The following is a 19913-nucleotide window of genomic DNA, read 5'->3' as shown; positions in this document are numbered from 1 at the left end:
CTGTGAGCCGGGGTTGTACAGTGGAGGGGTCCTTCTCGTACATCGAAGTTGAGACACATTCCTCAAAGTTGGCTCCTTGGTGTGTCCCAGCTGCCCATAGATACTGGTCCCTAGGCCACTATACCTGGCCCAGGTAGACCACTGTGTTTCTACAAGATAGATAAGAAGGGGGGTTTGTTCTCACTGTTGCTTTCAGGCTCTTGGTGGCTTTTTGTGCGACACTGTGTGGGCAAGCGTCCCGATGACGTTATAAGCAGGAAAAGAGATGGCTGTTTGTAATGAGCCGTGTTTGCTATGAGCGTGAGACAGGGAGAGTCCCGTGTCCTCCACTGTGGCTCTTCTATCAAATGGCTTCCGTGTCCATCCTATGTTGGGAGGCGCTGTCCCAGGGTGGGGCCTTGGAATATCAATAGAGTCAGATCCTCAGGGTGAGTGCACGTGGTTCAGTTGTGTTTCTTGGTGCTCTGAAGATGGAAATAAGTAAAAGGTTCTTGTGTGTATTTTCATCTCTGGAACATTGTGCCAGTTTTGAAGATGGCTGCTATCTACTTAGGGATAACATTTAGCGTGGAGCCATTCACACTGTGGCCTCATGTTTAAGACACACTGGTTGTAGATTCTGTGGCCATGAAATCAAGGGAGGTAATGTAATGGCAAGGCTGGGCCACAGGCATGGGTGCTCCAGGTCTCTTAACCCTTGACCCCAGCAGGCACACTGAGTTAGTTTTGATCGGGGAACTTCACATTTTTTAAAATGTTTGTTTTTATTTTATGTTTATTTATATTTTGTCCGCATGGTTTGTGTTCACCATGTATGTGCCCGGTGCCCACAGAACCAAAGGAGGGTGTTGGATTCCCTGAAGTTAAGGACGGTTGTGAGCTGCCATGTGGGTACTGGGAACTGAGCTTGGGTCCTCTAAGTGGTCTTAACCACTGAGTTATCTCTCTAGGCCTTTTTTTAGGAAACGATTGTTCTCTGGTACATGTTGAAGCTGAAGTTTTATACCTGGATTTTGATTGGGTGCCACTGGGAACTGTGAGTGTCCCCATCCCCCACCTGTATTGCTCATGCATTTTGTCTCTGAGGAGAGGGGTGGTGCCCTCCAGTAGAGGCCCAGCCATCTGCCTCATGTTCCTAAGCACGGATTTCCTGACGCTGAGGGGTCTGTACCCTGTTCCTTGGTGCTGTCTCCAGGGAGACAGTGCTGCTAGGCAACCATGTGCCAGCCCTTCATTGTTTTAGAAATGGGGATGACAGAAAGCTCTTTAAATTCAATCCCTGTCACATGTCTTCTAAGTAGCAGGAATCCCATCTCTGCTCCCTTGGGCAAGGCCCAAGGAATAGGCAGGGAATGGGTTCCAGGCTGGCCTGGCCAGCCTTAGGAGACAGGCAGCCAAGAGCTATGAGAAGCTGCCATGCTGCCTGGGCCACTGACGGCTATGAAATGAAAGGGTGGCAAGAGTAGCTAGTTCAGGGAGCATCATGACCCACGGCCTCTCTACAATCCAGATATCAGAGCCAGGATTCTCCCCCTGGATGGCATCCTGCTGCTCTGCCCTCACTGTGCTCCTCAGGTCCAGAGGAAACGCCATAAATCATTGACTCTTGCACACAGGAGCAGATGGAGGTAGTGGGGGAAGAGGGCTGCCAGGTTGTGTTTGGCAAAGCAGAGAGCACATTCTGCTAAGGGAAATGTTTCTGTGTTTAAGCTTCGAGGAATGTTAAATGCCTGGGAGTTGATATTAAAAGAAATACAAACGTCCCTGCTGCCAGCTGACCAAGCCAGTGAGTGGGCAGCGACTCAAAGCCCAAAGCCTCTAGAGGCCTTTGAAGTTCTCTAGCTCTCAGCCTCCCAAGCACAGCGCTGGGCTCTGAGCCGTGGAGCCACCTCACCAGTCTCCTGTGCTCTGGGGAGGGCGTGCTGTGGCTTATACCTCAGAGCTGCTCGGGAGAGCCAGGCTGGATGGATAGTCTGCACTGAGCAGTCCCACATAGCCAGGCCCCACCGAGCTGTAGAGCAACCTGTTCCCATAGCTGCGTCATGTCTAAGGAAGGTAGCCCACCTAGCTCCTTTCAGTAGACCCCGGCCGGGGGCAGAACCAGAGGTGGTGTTACTGTGGAGCTAGGGCCTAAGGATGCTCAATGGGAAGGTGGGGAGAACACCCACTCTTGTGCCCCTTTCTCCCTAGGTCCTCTCTACACAGCCCAGCCAGGGGCTGAGCGCTAAGTACTTGCTCTTACAATGAATTGCTCTCTTCTGGCCGTGATGGTAGCAGAGCATGGAGACTGGGTTGGGCGCAGCATTTAGTACAGACACATGGCAGCACTAGTCACTACCAAGTGTTGTCTGATGTGATCCTGCTGCAGCTCTGTCCTACTTCACAGATGAGGACCCTCAGGCCAAGGTGCCTCTGCTGACAGTATGTAGAGAAGGCACATTGTCTGCTTGGTGCTGTGTCTCTGTATCTTAGCCCTTTATCAAGAAGTCTTGCAGCCCAGGTGAAAGGTCTTGGCATGGCTACGGGCCTGGTCAAGGAGCTGGAGTGATAGTCTGCTGTCTGGCATAAGAAGAGCTTCAGACTGCCTTTGTTTTCAGACTGTCACTTCTGGGCTCAGGACATTTCTGCCTAGTACATCTAGAACTTGGCATGGAAAAGAGCCAATCATTATAAATTTGGAGGTGGGAGATCACAGTGCCCCTGCAGTGAGCACCCACACTGTAGGGTGCCCTGTCAGATTGAAGGGCTGGTATGCCTTTATATGCCAGGTCGAGAGCAGTACAAAATGCCAACAGGGCACCGAGGAAGAATCCAGCACTGCGAAAGCCCTTAGTTATGGCCTCGGGTCTTCATAGTGCCCTGTGGGCAGGAAGGGTTGTAAAGATGAGGATATTGAGGCAGTGACCGTAAATAACCTGTCCAAGGTGAATGCAGGAGAGTCATTCTGACTTAGAGTCAGCCTCTGCCACCAGAGCCCACTGCCAGGGTGCTCTTCTGCCCCCACTGCTCTGTGGAAGGAATGGTGTGGAAACTTAACCAGGGGAAAGTCATCGTGGGCTGGAGGTGGGCAGGCTTCAAGGAGGATGTGGGACCAGAGGGATCTGAGAGTACCGAATCTTTTAATTCCAAAAACAGGATGTTTGTATTAAGAAAAATTACAGTCATGGTAAAGAGACTGAACAATGAAGAGCCTTCTCATCTACAGCCCTGGAGCAGACCCTTTATTATGTAATTCTGTGCCTTTTCCCTCCCTTGGATGTGTTCACCTTTAAGTAGGCTTAACCATAGTGTGTGGTTTTTATGTTTTTTGTATTTTCATGGCATAGTATCACAAACCCCTGTCTAGGCCTACTGTCTATAGTCTTTAGATATATCTTTTAAAAGCACATTATCGAAAATACTTTTAGTCAGTTTATATAGAACCACGGTAATTGCCCTCTTAAGGCTTGGTTGCTTTAGCAAGTGGGCAGGTCCTGGGTCAGCAGAAGTGAGGCAGGCAAGTATTTGGGGGAGGGACCCTCATGGCAAGCGCACAGGGCAGGAATGTGCAGGGAGCGGCCCAGGAAATGAAGGCATCCAGCTTGTCCTGAACTGGAGGGGCTGTGAGCCAGGCACGTGGGAGGGGTCGGAGGCCTCCTGTGACCAAAAATGATGAGTGACATGCCTGCCATCACACAGCCTGTCTGAGGGGTTCAGGGACCCCATTGAGAGTTGGCCAAGGTGGTTGGCTACTGGGTAGGAGAGTGCGTAGCAGTGCTCGCTCACAGGTAGAATGGCGACTGTGTGCTTCTCGGCATCTGCCCTTTGCCACTGGAGATTCATTGAAACTCCTTATCAGCTTGGTTCATCTCTCTTCAGGCTTAGGGGTCGTCCCTTTCTTTCCAGACCCACGGGGTCATTCCTAGTGGATTTTCTGCACAGCCTCCCCACTGTCTGTCTCCCTGCTGGCCTCCCCAGCCTAGCCAGGCCAGGGTAACAGCTCCCCTGAAGCATCCCAGGGTTTTCTGCTCTCAGGGGACGTCTCTATGTTTATCCTAGTCTATTTCCAGCTACCCCACTCCAGACTCCAGATGTGATCTCCCCAACTGAGCCCTGCCCTCTGGCTGATTAGCATATTCCCAGGTTCCAGCCTGTCATGGCTGGCGGGTCTGAAGGGAAAAGGCAAGCTAGGGGGATTTCTTTGACATTTACGACCAGGCCACTTAAAAAGGATCAGAGCTCTTATAAATAAATGGAGGAAGTCATGAAAGCCGGTCCCCTACCTTCAGTGCTCAAACTGGCAAATCTGACAGTATCTAAACATTCATAATTTTCTTTTCCCTCATACTGGGGTCCATGTAGCCCAGACTGACCTCAGATTCTCTGTGTAACCAAGGCTGGCTTTGGATTTCTAATCCTCTTGCCTCTATCTCTGCAGAATTATAGGAATGTTCTGCTGGGGAGAGAGAGGTAGGTAGAAAGGAGTGTGCTCACCACAGCACCTCTGCATAGGTCAGAGGACAACCTGGGGGACTCTGGTCATACATTTCCTTGTAGCCGTCACCACCGTGTGGAACTTTTCGCCTTCTCTGACAGCTGCACACCCATGAAGCACTCACTGCCCTTCTCCCCTCCCCCAGCCTCTGACAACCACCATTCTTCTCTCCTCATTTGACCGCTTAGCATAAGGCCTTCAGGGTCCACGCATGCTGTTGCCTGTCCCATTTGCCTTCCCCTCTCCTTCTTTTAAGGGCTGAGTAATACTTCACTGTTGTGACGTACCGCATTTTATAAATGGATCTATCACTTGTCCATCTGTGGACATTTGCATTTGCTCCACGTTAGACTCACACAGATTTAAGTGGAAAAACAACCAAAGCCTCGTCCTTGTAGGTGGGGATTTCATGGTCTCCTCCTGTGAAAAGACAGCAGCGTTTTATGCCTCCAGGAAACGGAAACTAGGAACTTGGTGCGGTTAAGCCACCTCTGACCTTCAGCCCCCTAAGGAGCACTTCTGTCTCCTTCCCTTTCCTTCCTCAGCTCTCCTGTCCATTCTCTCCTTGGCTCCTTGAGTGTGGTGTCCACGACCTGGGCTGTGGGTCAGAGAACTAATTCCTGGTTCCTTGGCCTTGTGAGCCCCCCCATTTCCTCAGCAGTTAAGTAGGAATTATTCCCACTCTTCACTGCCTTCTTGTAAGATGCTGGGAATGGAGTCCCACCTGGAGGAGCAGCTCAAAGCTCTGAGTGCACATCCATGCTTTCACTGCTTCGTTCTTGAATTGTCTGCTGGGCACTCTGTACATGACAAGCACAGATCAGAGGATCCTACGGGAACAGGACTTCCCGACATAGTAAAGAAGCCACGAGAGGATTTGCTCCTCTCAGCCTTCAGCCAACTTTGCAGGAGCCTCGAGGCCAGACAGATCAGAGGCTCTGTGTCTTGCTCCTTCTGTTCATAATTTGGGAGAATGGGATGAGTTCTTCCATGTGTCCCAGCCTCGGCTTCCTTGCCTGTAAACCGGGCTGTGATGAGACCTGACTGAGAGTTCCTGGGTCCCTTGGGACGGGGCCTGAAACATTTACTACTTGGGTGATGATGAGGGCCTTTGCCCTGAGCTGGCAAGCTCAGCTGCTCCCACTCCAGGATTCTGAGTATATCTTGTCAAGAAGTCGCCTCCTGAGGCTGCTACCTGTGAGGGTCCTCTGTGTTTGAGCTGGGGTGGCAGCATCAGGGGCATTCTCTTCAGGTGATAGGGTTAGACCAGCTGTGGTAGAGGATCTGAGGTAGCCCTGTTCTGTGTAGAGCAACTGGGCTCTTCTCTGAGGGCAGCTCTCTGCTGGCTCGGAGAACAGTCTGAGGAGCCCTGGAACAAGGGGCCTTTGTCAGCCATGGGAGAGCTGCTCTGGTCTCAATTACTCTGCAGAGGGAGAGCTTGAAGGGAGCATGGGTCAGGAGCCCACTGGAGCAGCAGGCAAGGGTTCCCCTACTGACGCCTACCCTCTGGCCCCCGAAGGATCTGTTGTCCCCATCTGACTCTCTAATAGCCATGTGGGCCATCTCTTGCCCTGGTAGCCTGGTTCTGGGACGCTGCCCAGGTGACCTATCGTCTTTCCCTGAGTAGATTACGTGGCTGTTAATGAAACTCCTTGACACTTTGTTCTATTTGTCCGCCAGGCTGTGTTTATAAACACGGTGACCACAGCCTGTTCCCTGGGAGAGGGCATGTTTTGATTGGAAGTCAGGGGGCCAGGGAGGGGAAGCCTTGGCCAGTAGCCCTCTTTCCCTCTTGTCCCTTCGCTCTATCTGGTACACACATCACAGCCTCCTGTAGCTCCCTGCCCTAGAACATAGGTATAGCTTTTCTGAAAGATAGACTCCCTCCCTGCCTCCTGCCTGTGCCAGATATGAGTGTCCAGGCAGCTTCCAAGCTCTCTTCCTCCCTGTCTCAAGTTCACGTTTTGTGGCCCTGCTGCTAGCTGCTCTCCGTGCTGCCCCAGGTGGGGTCCTTCCTTTGCCACAGTCACTACCCCTCGATCGTCCTGGAGGCACATGGGAACAGGCTTGGTTTTGTTCCTTGCCTCGTACACCACCCCCTGGAAGGATCTAGGTGACCATTGTCCTGCCAGGAACTCATCTGCTCCAGATGTTGTAGATTCCTTTCCCGTGGCCCAGTGGCCCTACTGTCACTGTTCAAGGCTGGTCTGGCTGGTGTGCATGGAGAATGGATAGAGGTACATTTGTTGTGGGGGCATGGGCAGACCTGTGAGAGTGTGAGCCTCAGCTGAACTGCTTCCGTTGCCCGGGTGACCTGAAGACAGGAGAGACAGGATGCACTTGACAGAAAAGCTCCCCTCCCCCCTGTTCCTCTCTATCTGGGAATTCCTTCTTGGCAGGTAGGCTTGATGCCACTCCTCTAGCCCCATCTCTGAGGGTAGGAGGCACACTAGGAAATGAGTCCAGAAAGGATCTCACTACCTCCTTCCTTCAGGCCCTCGGAACACCCTTGCAAACCATGGGAAGGGTGCTGTCCCCTCAGCTCTGGTTTGGGGGCCCCCAGGCTCAGAAGCAGAAGGCGGGTTCGATGCCAACAACTGGGCATAGATACCTCTCAGAGTGTGTCTCCTCAGACCTGGATGAACACCGGGAGGCTTCCCTTCAGGTGGGGGCTGCTGCTTTGCCCTCCTAGAAATCAAAATAACTGATCTAGTTCCTACTTTAATTTGTTCCAAAGCTTTAAGGAAAGGACTCAGCAGAAAAACTCCAAAGAACTCCCTGAGTTATGGCTGAAACTGCCTGTGTGTGCCAGTACAGGGTACCCATAGAGTGGATTCTGCTGCTTTCTCCAAGATGCTCTGATGTTCATGGCTCTGAGGGTGTATGTGCTTGCTATTCGGTGAGTCCTCACCCTGTGAGATTAGGTATTTGGATTTGTCCACGTACGCCACATGCAGCCTGCTCACACCCTTGAAGGTAATTACTGAACGACAGTAACTTCCAGGCAGACCGCAGAGTGACTGGAGAATTCAAGATGGCCTAGAAAACACCGATCTGAATGAATGGATAAGTGTTAGCTCATCGGAATCCCTACAGAGGTAGGAGGCACCTACAGTTTTCCCAAAGTAGAGCTAAGAATTGAGTTCTGAAGCAAACACTCTACTTGAGAATAAGAACTCCTAACCTGGGCAGGACGCTGTTGTCTCGACCTTTAATTCCAACACTCAGGAGGTAGATACAAGTAGATCTTTGTGAATTTAAGGCCAACCTGGCTTATGTAGTAAGTTCCAGGCCATCCAGAGCTACAAAGTGAGGCCCTGTCATCAAAAAGAAGGGTTAGAAAGGTTCTTAATATCTGTAACTCCCCATTTCCCCTACCCTGAGGGGGCGCGAGAGCCAGTGGCAGCTGTCAGAGGGAAACTATTGACTCTGCTTAAGAGAACTTAGCTCCGAACCATAGATACCGGGAGGAAAATCTAGGGCCATGTGGTGCAGCCTCTAGAGCTTGGGAACTTGCAACAGGAATGTGCATGGCCCTGAGATGGTGAGGGCTAGAGAACAGAGTAGGTGGGTTCCCTGTCCAGTCACAGCCAGATTTACTGCTCTTGGCATTTTTTTTTTAATCTGATTTTGAGATGGGGAGATTGGGGCATAAATTTTCATATGAGGTACTGGAAAGAAATGGCTTAGCAGTTAGGAGCTTTTACTACCTTTGCTGAGTACCTGGGTTCAGTTCCCAACACCCGTGTGGTAACAGCTGTCTGTAACTCCAGTTTCAGGATACTGTCTACTGTAGTGTGACCTGAGAGGTCCCATGTGTCCAAAGCACACCTCTAAGGTCCCCTGCTCACTGGCTTTGCCAGGAGGTCTGGTGATACCTTCCAGTGACAAGGAACAGACAAATGACGCAGGGGGTCTCATCTGTGTGTGCCTCTGGCTGTGTCCTGGGTCCTATCCTGAAGTCAGGGTGGAGGAGATGGGCATGTAGGGGTGGTGTTCTTCCCACCGTGCCCTTCAGTGGGTTTAGTTCTAAATGATCAAAATGTTCCCAAAGGATCAAGTGAATTTTCCACCCTTTCCACGGTCAAATGTGCCATGAGAAACACAAGGGATTGCCAGGGACATGCTGTCCATCCAGTCTTTCCACATGAGATAAACTCTTAGGCTATTTCCGCCTTTCTTATGCACCTACAGCCACTGTGAACTCTGGGAACAGCAACCTGGGGTGGTCAGGCTGCGTAAAGAGAGGCTTCATAGGAATCAGTACTTTGGACCATCCATGAACCAGTACAGGCTTCTGAGGACACAGCAGGAGATCAGATCACCGAGTGGGCTTGGTAGTTTTTGCATCCTAGCTAGAGTGTATTTTTCAAACTTGAGCTGATCCTGAAACCTGCTTCAAGCCCTTACCCTGGTCATCTGTCTATAGCTACTGATACCTGCTTAGGAACAAAGACTTGGGGTTCCAGAGCTTACATTGCTATAACCATATATGGATGTTCATCAGGCAGGGGAAAGGCACTTGAGAAGCTCTGGAGCCTGGGAGGGCAGCAGACTCCCGAAAGAGCCCTGATTGCTTCTACTGAGCCGGAGCATGGGGTACTCACTGGGGAGGCCAGGGTGCCATTAGGCTGAGTTCTGCTTTGAGCTGTAAGAAGGGCCTCTGCCCAGCATGTAGTGAGTATCTATTCAGTGGCGGATGAATAAATGAGTGAAAAGTAGCTTCTTGGCTTAGCTCTGCTAATTGACTGTTTGCTGACTTTGAGCTAGGGGCTCCCATTGCTGGGCCTAGCGAAGGTCTGAACATTGCAGGTACTAAGGACTTATTGAGTGGGTTATAACCTTAGAAACGGGTCTTGATTTCTCTTCCTGGGCAGACTGCTAACTATCATATATGTGTTTTAGCTAGGGTAGTGTCTTAGGGTTACTATTTCTGTGATGAAACACCACGACTAAAAACAATTTGAGGAGAAAAGGGTTTTTTTGGCTTACACTTCCAAATCACTGTTCATAATATTTTTATGGTTTTTTTGTTTTGTTTTGTTTTTTTGAGATAGGGTTTATTTGTGTAATAGCCCTAGCTGTCCTGGAACTCACTCTGTAGACCGGGCTGGCCTTGAACTCACCAGAGATCTACCTGCCTCTGCTTCCCAAATGCTGGGATTAAAGTCATGTGCCACTATCACCTGGCTTATTTTTTTTCTTCTAAGATTTATTTATAATGTATACAGTGTTCTGCTTGCACACCAGAAGAGGGCACCAGATCTCATTACAGATGATTATTAGCCACCATTTGGTTACTGGGAATTGAACATAGAACTTCTGGAAGAGCAGTCCTTGCTCTTAACCTCTAAGCCATCTCTCCAACTGCCTTTTTTATGTTTTTTTTTTGTTGTTGTTGTTGTTTTGTTTGTTTTTTTTCTTTTTTTAAAGACTGGGTTTCTCTATGCAACAGCCGTGGCTGTTCTGGAATTCGCTTTGTAGACCATGCTAACCTAGAACTCACAGAGCTCCATCTGCCTTTGCCTCCCAAGTGTTGGGATTAAAGGCCTGTCCCACCACCACCTAGCCTCACTGTTCATCTTTGAAGAAAGTCAGTACAGGAACTCAAGCAGGACAGAAACCTGGAAGAAGGAGCTGATACAAAGGTGATGGAGGAATGTAGCCAGAGTTTTTCTGTCCCGCCTATTAGCTCCATCCTACCAGCTGGCTCCTAAATAACCACACAGAGACTTAATATTAATTATAAATGCTTGACTGATGACTTAGGCTTGTTACTAACTGGCTCTTACATCTTAAATTAACCCCTCTTTCTTATCTACGCTCTACCATGTGCTGGTACCATTTTTCTGTACAACACGTTTATCTCCTACTTCCTCTGCATCTGGCTGGCGACCTCCCCTTCTTTTTTTCTCTGTCCGTAAGTCCCACCTAACCACCTAACCTCTTCCTGTCCAGCCACTGACCATTAGCTCTTCATTAATGCAATCAGAAGGCACCTTGGCAAAGACACATCTTCACAGTGTACAAAAAGATTATAACATTTTGTCTAATTCAAAAAGGTTTTAACTTTTAGAAAGTAAAACTACATATAACAAAAACAGTAATCAATAATTACAGCTATAATATCCAGTCCATTTGTATTTGGAAAAAATTAGAGAAAAAATTATCTACTTTACCTTTGTGAGTCTAGGTTTTTATACCTAATTTACCTTTTATCATAACTAAGGTAAACCTTAATCATTTAATATATAACTTCATCAAAGGACCCCAGAAGGGTGTAATGTTACTTAACAACAGGAACATCTGGCTGCCATGACCAATAATAATTTGCAACCAATTCCCCTAAACAAAGACAAACATCCATAATCTATCTTTTGGGAATATAGGCGTAATTTTCTCTAAACTGCTTCCTGTTGTCTTGGGGTGCTAGCATCTGAGAAAATTTAGGATAATGGTTAAATCTTTGCTGGAGTAGTGTGTGACCCTGGACCATCTCGGCTTGCAACCTTGAAGCTATCCTAGATGCAGAACTCTGCATCAGAGGTGTTCTGAGATGTTAGATCACCTATGCTATTTGTTTTTATTGGTGTCTTGTTCCCTTACTCTGAAAACACATAAACTTTTAAAGGTAACATACATATCTGCATTCATTCAAGTATAGACTATGTTTTGTAACAAGTCAGCCACGGATGATTTTTGTTGTATGTTTGAGCAGGTAAATTACGTTACATGTTTCGTGGGTGGGTTTTTTGTTGTTGTTGTTGTTGTTTTTGTTTTGGGATTTTTTTGTTTTTTTTTTTTTTTTTGAGACAGGGTTTTTCTGTAGGCTTGGCTATCCTGGAACTCACTCTGTAGACCAGGCAGGCCTCAAACTTACAGTGATTGCCTGCCCCTGTCTCCTGAATGCTGGGATTAAGGCATGCCACTGCCCAGCAGGATATTTTTTTATGTTTACTTCTTTGAGGGTCTTCCCCTATCAAACCTGATCATCTTCAACTTTGAACAAATCTACAGCCTTTTATTTTCTCTGGGAACAAAAGCACAACCTCTTTCCCAAAGCAATGTATCTTTTGACTTCCATTTTGAAGTCAAGATATTTTTAAAATATATAGGTTGGTTTAATTCAGCAGTTTTCATAATTTAGTGTCCTTTAGCAGCTATGTCTCAGTCATCAGCAGTCAGAAAATTTAAAGACAGCACAGTATCATACAGGATCCAGACTCCTTGTGTATTTTCTATCTCTATGTGACTTTTTAAAGACTTCTCTCTTTAAAGATTTTATTATTTTTAAACTATTTTTCTATGACTATCTATATCCTTTCTCTTTTCTCTCCCAAGCCTATGTACATTTTAACGCACTGTAACCCGTTCAGAGTTTTTAGATCTGTCTTTTACTGCATATCTGTAATCTTTTCTGTTTGCATGAGCAAAACTTAAACCCGCCGTGCAGTTTAGCTCATGGTGTGCTGGCGGGGCTCCCACTGATGGTTCAAGTCCATAGACAGCGGCTGGGAGATACCTCTCTGTACTGAGGCCTACATGAGGCACTATGGGTCTGAGATACTGTGTTTGGATCCATTTTTGTGTTTGGAACCTTTTCTTAAGCTTTTTTAGGCTTTATGTGGATATTCATAGGTTCTCATTGGGCACCGTTTGTAAGTGGGGTGTTTTCTGTCTCACCAGTCAGTTGTCCCACCAGTAGGCTACCAAATAACAACACTGAGACTTAATATTAACTATAAATGCTTGGTTGATAGCGTAGACTTGTTACTAACGAGCTCTTACATTTTAAATTAACCCATGTTTCTTATCTACGCTCTACCATGTGATGGTACCTTTTTTTGGTATGACATTTTTTTCTCCTGCTTTCTCAGTGTCTGGCTGATGATCCTGCTTCCCCCCCATGCTCTCTTTCCCTGTCCGTAAGTCCCACCTAACCTCTTCTTGCCCAGCTGTTGGCCATTAGCTCTTTATTAATCCAATAAGAAGGCACCGTGGCTAAGACACATCTTCACACTGTACAAAAGATTATTCTGTAGCAGAGGGGTGCTGCTTACTGGCTTGCTTCCCATGGCTTGCTCAGCCTGTTTTCTTATAGCATCCAGGACACCCATTGTCATCACCCACAATGAGTGGGTGAAGGACCCTCCTCCCCCATCAATCATTAATTGAGAAAATGCCCAACAGGTTTGCCACAGCCAGATTTTTTGTTGTTTTTATTGTTTGTTTGTTTGTTTGGTTGGTTGGTTGGTTGGTTGGTCTTGGTTTTTCAAGACAGGCTTTCTCTGTATAGCCCTGGCTGTCCTGGAACTCACTCCATAGACCAGGTTGGCCTCGAACTCAGAGATCTGCCTGCCTCTGCCTCCTGAATGCTAGGATTTAAAGGCATGCATCGCTGTCACCAGGCATTCAGCCAGATCTTATAGAGGCATTTTCTTAATTGAGGTTCCCTTCTCTCAGATGACTTTAGCTTAGGTCAAGTTGACATAAAGCTATCCAGCACAGGTGGGTACCTGTCAAGAGCACACAGGAATGTAGGACCTTCCTGCAGAGCCATCATGAGGGGCCAGGGCCCTCTCCTATTCTCTGCTGTTTTCTCCTGTGATGTGCCGTCTCGCCCCCAGCTGGCATGGCCTTTCCATAGGACCTGGTCTCTGTACTTCAGTCCTCCTCTGTTCCCTGAAACCTCAGCCTGCCTTGCCCTCCATTAGTCTGCCTTCCAGCTCCTTCCAGCTTCGTTCCTTTAGGCCCATGCCACAGTTGTCTTCTCAGACCTAGATGCTCCCTCCCTACTCTCCTCCCCCAGGCTCCTGTGTTCTACCAGGATCCTCAAGAGTGGCCTGTTTTGGGGAGCTTCTCCTATCACTTAGGAGTCCCCAGTAGGGAGAGCTGGCATTTTGAGGAATCGGGGTTCCAGTCTGGGCTGGGAGGAGATAAAAGTTGTTCTGAGAAAACAGAAGTCACTCTAGAGAGGCAGCCTCTACATTCTGAGGTTCTGAGTAAGAACCTTCCTGTTGTGTTCATAGGCTAAAGGACTTGTGTGAATGCTGTCCCCCCCCCCCCCCATAGCTGTTAGCAAGGTAGTACTGTGGAGACCCCGTTCCTCTGTGGAGACCCTGTCCCTCTGTGGGAAACTCGGTTCCTCTTTGGAGACCCTGTCCCTCTGTGGAGACCCTGTCCCTCTGTGGAGACCCCGTCCCTCTGTGGAAGACCCCGTCCCTCTGTGGAAGACCCTCTTCCTTTTTGGAGACCCTCTTCCTCTGTGGAAACCCTGTTCCTCTGTGGAGACCCTGTCCCTCTGTGGAAGACCCTGTCCCTCTGTGGAGACCCCGTTCCTCTGTGGAGACCCTGTCCCTCTGTGGGAAACTCCGTCCCTCTGTGGGAAACTCCGTCCCTCTGTGGAGACCCCGTCCCTCTGTGGGAAACTCCGTTCCTCTGTGGGAAACTCGGTTCCTCTTTGGAGACCCTGTCCCTCTGTAGAGACCCCGTCCCTCTGTGGAGACCCCGTCCCTCTGTGGGAGACCCTATTCCTCTGTGGAGACCCTGTTCCTCTGTGGGAGACCCAGCCCGCACTGTGTTTGGGGATCGGGCATTATCCCTTTTGACCTCTTTTCCCTCTGCAAAGTCACTCTGATCATTTACCCCAATTTTGCTTCAGTCACATCTGTACTGGTTGCAGGCATCCCTCTCTCTACATATAGCCTAGGGTCCTACTCACCTTGCCCTGGGGACAACTACTCTTTGCTCTGACCAAGAGCCAAGGGAAGGGATGAGGGAAAATGTGACAGTCCACGAGGGATGTTTTTAATTCTGAAGGCAGTGACATCTGTTCATTCATGAGTCTTTACCACCCAAGCTCTGTTTATCCAGACACAGGGGCCCTCCATGTCCTCAGAGGCGGTTCTGCCAGGTGTGGCTGAATGGACAGCGAAGACACAGCAGGTGGGGGACGTCATTACTTCCTGGGTGGCCAGGCTGGTATGAGCTTTGCCTATGTAACAGAGATGAGGACTGACTGTGATTGGCTACGGAGACCACTGTTTGTACTGCTGCTTTTGAGGAACACGCTGGGACGTTCATCCTGCACACCCCTTCCTCTACCCTGTTTTCAAGAAGGCCTGAGTGAGGCTTGGAGAAGAGAAGGCAAATTTGTGCTGTCCCCAGAGGAAGGCCCAGTCCTTAGGGAGGAAAGAAAATCTGCGTATCTCCAGGGAAGAGGCTCCCAACTCAGCTACCCATCTGCTAAGGCACCTTTGTCACCATGGAGACCAGTTGGCCATTGCTTATCCAATCAGAGCTTGCTTTACCCAGACAAGTGTTGAGCCTGGGGTTCTTAAGACAGACAAGTGTAGGACTTTGGGAACAGGATTTTTCCGGCCCCTTTTCTCCCACACACCTGTGGGGAGGAGCAGTACAGGATTCCCTGAGACTGAACTCTGTGGCATTTGACCCAGCTAGAGGTAAGAGAACCTTAGGAAGTCAGCGTCAGCCGTTCTGGGATTAACCAGCCAGCACCAAATACCAGCTGTGTGTGTGTAGCAGGTGAATGAGGTGAGCAGTTCAGAAGGTACCTTCCTGGCTAGTTATGCAACCAGCCATTGCACCTCTGTGAAGAGGATGCTGAGCACAGCAGGGACCTGTGGGAGGGATGGAGCGACTTTACCCATGCACATAGTTCCTCCTTTCCACAGAGCATCCCTCATTCTCTCCTGCCAAGAGTGATCTTTCTCTCAACTTTGTTGGTACTTCATCTTCACTGTCCTGGTCGTATAACCCTGGGCAGAATGAAGGCAGAGAGAGGACACCTCAGTCCTCATGTGCTACATAGTAGGTGCAGGAAAGTGCTTCTGCCTCCTGCTGAGAGTTGAGCCCCATCTCCTCCCTGCTGCCCTCAGGCTGCAGTTTTGTCCTGGCTGGCTTTTGCTTCATCTGATTTCTTAGCCCTTACTCCAGAATCAGGCATTAGCCAGGCCTTCCTCATGGAACCCAGGTCAAAATGAAGAGTGTCACGTGCACTTCCCAAAGTGTCATTCCTTCGAAGTGAGGAGAGCAGAGGTGCTGCACTAACCCCAGTCTACTCTCGTGGCTCCGTTTCCTCAAATGTCAAGCAGGAATGCTTGTTCTTTATGAGGTTGGGGGAAAGTTCTTAGCCCTTACAGGTCAGTGTGGTGCTATCCACTCAAAGAAGAACAGTCTTTTTCTGACCAGTTCTTGGCTGGCTCTGCAGTTAAACTGCCCCTTTCCCAAAAAGGTGCCGAGGGCAGAAATAGAAAACTCCAAGGACTGTCATTGTTGAGAACCAGCAGGGTATTCAGAGGGCCGGTCTGATTCCTAAACATCAATCCGTCACTTTTCACCATATCCTGAGAACTATCCATACTTCAGCCAGGCAGTGATTGTGACCCACAGGGGGCTTTGGGGGCCCCTGCTGCCCTTCCTGGCTGCAGCTATATCTGTAACTCAGGCCAGAATGCTGCTTCTCTGAGCCCCAGTTCTCACAAGTGCAGTGTTGAAACCACTGTGCGTGGTACCTGGCTCATGGTTGGCACTGTGTGGCTCCAGGTTTCCTTCCTACATGCCCAGCTTTGCAGTGGTGGGATGGCCAGGATACCTGGGTTGCATATACTCTAGCCATCTAGGGTTCTGGCGTTTCTCTTATCTTACTCTTAAAGTTGCATGGTTAGCTTGAGATAGGAGTCACCTCTCGTTCTTCAGTTAGAACAAGAGCTTGCTGGACCTGGGCACCGTGATGCTTTTAACCCCAGCACTGGGGGGACGGGGGCAGGAAGAGTTCTGAGTTTGAGGCCAGCCCTGTCTACATAGCCAGTGCTACATTAAGAGATTCTGTCTCAGGAAAACAAAACAAACAAGGAAAAAAATCAAACCAAGCACTTACGAGTCTGTCTACCAAGATACTACAGTTGCTTCTGTGCTGTTGGGCATCCTCTGCCCCCTGGAGCAGAAGTCTTTGCTGGTGAGGTGCACAGGGCTGCAGCTAAGAGCAGCCGTGGAGGAGCACCTCCATGTCAGCCCATGATCAGGGCCACATGTGCTCTCTCACAGGCACCCTAATACCTGCTGGGACTGCTGAAACCCCAAAGACTGTTTCCTTATTCTGTACATTTGCCATAGGAGACTTGAGAGAAAACAGGTGTCCGGCTCTGCCACCGAGCTGGCATCGAGGAACTTGCCTTGGGGCGGGAACTGAGTGAGTGGAGAAGTGGAACTCCAAAGCAGTCCTTTGCAAGGGAGGCAGGCAGCTCTTCGTGGCCATGTGCAGCTTCACCCACAACTCTGGCCACTGGAAGTCTCTACTGACTTGGCTCCAAGTCCGGATACCTACCCAAGCCCCAGGAGCAGCCTGGTGGTGAAGGAGTTAATGACGAGAAACTGGCTTGTGCTTAGCTGCTTGTCAAACTTTTATTTAGTAGAGGCTGGAAGGAGAGATAGTGGGTGAGGAGGAGCCCCAGCTTGCCAAGAGTTAAACCCCAGGCCTGCATGGTTTTTGGAAAGGGCAGCTCCAAATTCTACTTGGAGTCACTTTCTTACGTGGGGCGGGAGTGTATGCGCACTGTCTGCAGCTGACTGTGGTGCACACCCGCACTCCGCGTCCTGGGAGCTGCGGCTTACCTGAGAGGGCAGCAGGCTGCCTGAGGGGAGGCACTGAGCCCTGGTGGTAAGCTCAGCTCAGACTCCCTGCTTCCTGGAGGCAGTCTCTAGGGAGGGGGAAGGAGGAGGAGGACGCAAAGGGAGGGGAGGAGAAACCCGAGCCCCACACCCGCTGCTGCTTCGGGACTGCCCCACTAACAGTCCCTGCTAAGCACTTGTGTGCAGAAGGCAGCTCTCTCCAGAGCTGTGCGCCTCTCCGCATTTCTGCCTGGAGCTGGACCGGCAGGCTGGTCACCAGCATGACGGACATCCTGCCTCAGCCCGATTGCAGCCTGAAGGCAGTGTGTGAATCCCTGGAGCATTCCTGCCTGGATCAGCTGGAGGAGCCAGGGAGCAAGCGTGTACCCAATACAGGCGCCCGGCTCTGGGGCCGAGTGCGCAGTAAGCTGCTCCGACACAAGGTGCTAGCCGGGGCTGGCGGGGTGGTGGAGGGGTAGACTGGTTGCAGGGCTGCGGGAAGGCTGGGGCTGCTGGGGACTCTGTCTACCTCTGTACTGCTGCTCCTGCTGAATCCCAGAAGTCCCAAGATAGGCTGGAATATGGGTATGAGTATGCTTTAAGTGGCTTGAACTTACAGATAAATGCTAGTGGCAACCCCCACCCTGGCTGCCTTCTCTGTATCTGTCTAATGCTCAGCAGAAGGAGGTTTGTGTCCCTAAGTAGACTCTGTCTGGCTTCCTCCTGAATATAAGCTGGCAGGAATAGGAATAGACAGGCAGCCTCACTGGGTCTTATTGTTCTCCCAGGAGCCCAGCACAAGCATGATTACCCCCAACCATCTCTTACGGATATCAGCTCTCTATTCCTTTGCTGATGGGCACCTCAGCATGGCCTGCCATGTGAACTTTCTTTGTGAAAGCCACCCGGGAGGAAGGACTGGCGGCGGATGGGGAGTAATGTGCTGAGTCTGGGGGCTCTAGACTGCTTCTTCAGGGACCACCCAGACAACTGTTGGCCTAGTGCCAACTGGTTATCCAGCAACTCACACAGCATGCCAGGGGGTTCCTGATCGAGCTATGCCAGGGCAAGCTGCCTGCATGGTCTTGTCTACAGCCCCAGACCTGAGTTGGGATTAAAGTCTGAGATGGAAGTTGGCTATCCTGCAGCTGGGCGGGCTGCCTTGGGGCTGGCTGTAGGCCCGGCCTCAGGCGGTCAAGGAGAAGCCAGACCCAGTGCCCAGCACACAGTAAGCGTTTGATAACTCCACAGACGAGATCAACCGCCTACGTTGTTACAGGGTGCCGGTTCTGGTTGGCCAGAGCCTTGGTAATCCTTCAGTTTGGTTGAGGGACATGGAGTCTGTGATGGGACTTGCAAGTCTCCTTGTGGCTCAGAGGAAGATCCTCAGCCGAGATCTGTGCCAGCCAGCACCTGACAAGAAGGATGGTCTTGGGCCCATTGGCTCCTGCTTGGTTTGATCTCCGTCCAGTGAGGCATATTTGACCCTGTAGAGGTGACATCAGTCCTGGAAAGTGCTGGGCAGGGCAGCAACTTGAGCTGTCCTGCTTTGGCCCCTATGTCACCTTCAGTCTCCCTGGGGACCAAGCAAGCAGAGCCCTACTGGCCCTGGCAGCTCCCAGAGCCCCTCTGTGCTGAGGCAGCTGTCTGTTGCCGGCAGCTTGGAGCCATCCCCACCCTGTCCTCCTCTCCTAGCGCTTGCTGAGGCCAGCAGACACCATTCCCATACCTCAAGGCTGGCCAGAAACTGCTTTAGCAGGTTCCTGACCTAAAACTAAGCCAGTCAGATCCTTGTACCGTCTACCTGCCTCCCTGGGTACCTGGCAGGTAGGGTTAAAATTCTAAACCTTGAAAGCCACGCTTTCACTTCTCCTTTCATTTGTGGCTGGCAGATCAGAAGCCACTTTAGGGACTCGTTGGCTGGCTCGACTCTCGGTGGTATCTGACAGTTGTTTCTCTTGTGATCTCTGGCTGAGGGTGGCGGGCCAGCTAGGTGCTGGGCTGCCGAGCTTGTTGGTGTCAGTGTGACTGCAGATTGGCCATGGTGCAGGGCTGTGCCATGTAGCTGGTGATTCAGTTCCCTAGCACCAATGAAGGGTGTCGGTGTCATTGATACTGCAGGTGAAAGAGGGACATCCGCCCTCCTGAGCCTACCTCGTTGTGCATAGGCCAGTAGGTTGGGGGTGACACCTGTTCTTCCCTTCCTTCTGGAGCCGAGTTAGCCTACTTATTTCAGAGTGGCTCACTGCCAGGCTAAAGGTGCTGAGATAGATTATGCAGGACTTCAGGTGGGGCGGGGGAAAGGTTCTGCCCAGCCTGGCATGAGCGACCACATTATTAATTCATTAACCATACCTTAAGAATTTGATGTCATGGATGCCAAGATACCTGTGGGCTTCTGCTCCCCTCTAACCAAAACTATTAAAAGCCAGAGGGGAGAGAAGGGTGACTCTTCTGGGACCCGACACTGGGGCCGGAAAATCTGTTCGGATAGAAAGGTCCTGATATTACAATGGAGCGTGAAACCTCTGTTTGCTGGAGGGATGGAGGCAGAGGTACAGGGACTCGCCTAGGGTAGTGTTGGAGTAGGTTCCTCTTGTCCTGTCCGCAAGGAGAGTTCTGGGGCTGAAGCTTCATTCTAGGCCCTTGCTTGGCAGTTGGTTTGTTGTGCAAGCATTTAGCAGAGGACACACGTGGCATTTGGCTTTGTGGGTTCTGCCAGGACGTGCAGTATTTAACTTGCATTTCAGTTTGCATTTTTCTTTTCTTTCCTTCCATCTTTCCTTCCTTCCTTTTACTTCCTCTCTCC

General features: G+C 50.1%; 1 protein-coding gene across 6 annotated transcripts in view; it reads left to right on the top strand.

Moving 5' to 3' along the window:
• The window catches only part of Abr (ABR activator of RhoGEF and GTPase), a 198714-nt gene that overhangs the window by 162296 nt on the left and 16505 nt on the right, over nt 1-19913 (top strand). Inside the window, exon 1 of one of the 6 annotated variants that reach the window (XM_057775302.1) lies at nt 17343-17547. The exons of the other annotated variants lie outside the window; for them this stretch is intronic. Within the exon in view, the coding sequence (XP_057631285.1) occupies nt 17386-17547 (162 nt within the window). The 5' untranslated portion in view covers nt 17343-17385. Of the gene's footprint in view, nt 1-17342; nt 17548-19913 lie in introns of those variants that run through there. 6 annotated transcript variants of the gene reach the window in all.

This window comes from Chionomys nivalis, chromosome 7 (genome assembly GCF_950005125.1).
Source record: "Chionomys nivalis chromosome 7, mChiNiv1.1, whole genome shotgun sequence".
NCBI classification, from domain to species: Eukaryota; Metazoa; Chordata; class Mammalia; order Rodentia; family Cricetidae; genus Chionomys; species Chionomys nivalis.
The sequence above is the reverse complement of the archived record's forward strand: the minus strand, read 5'-3'. Positions and strand labels throughout refer to the sequence as shown.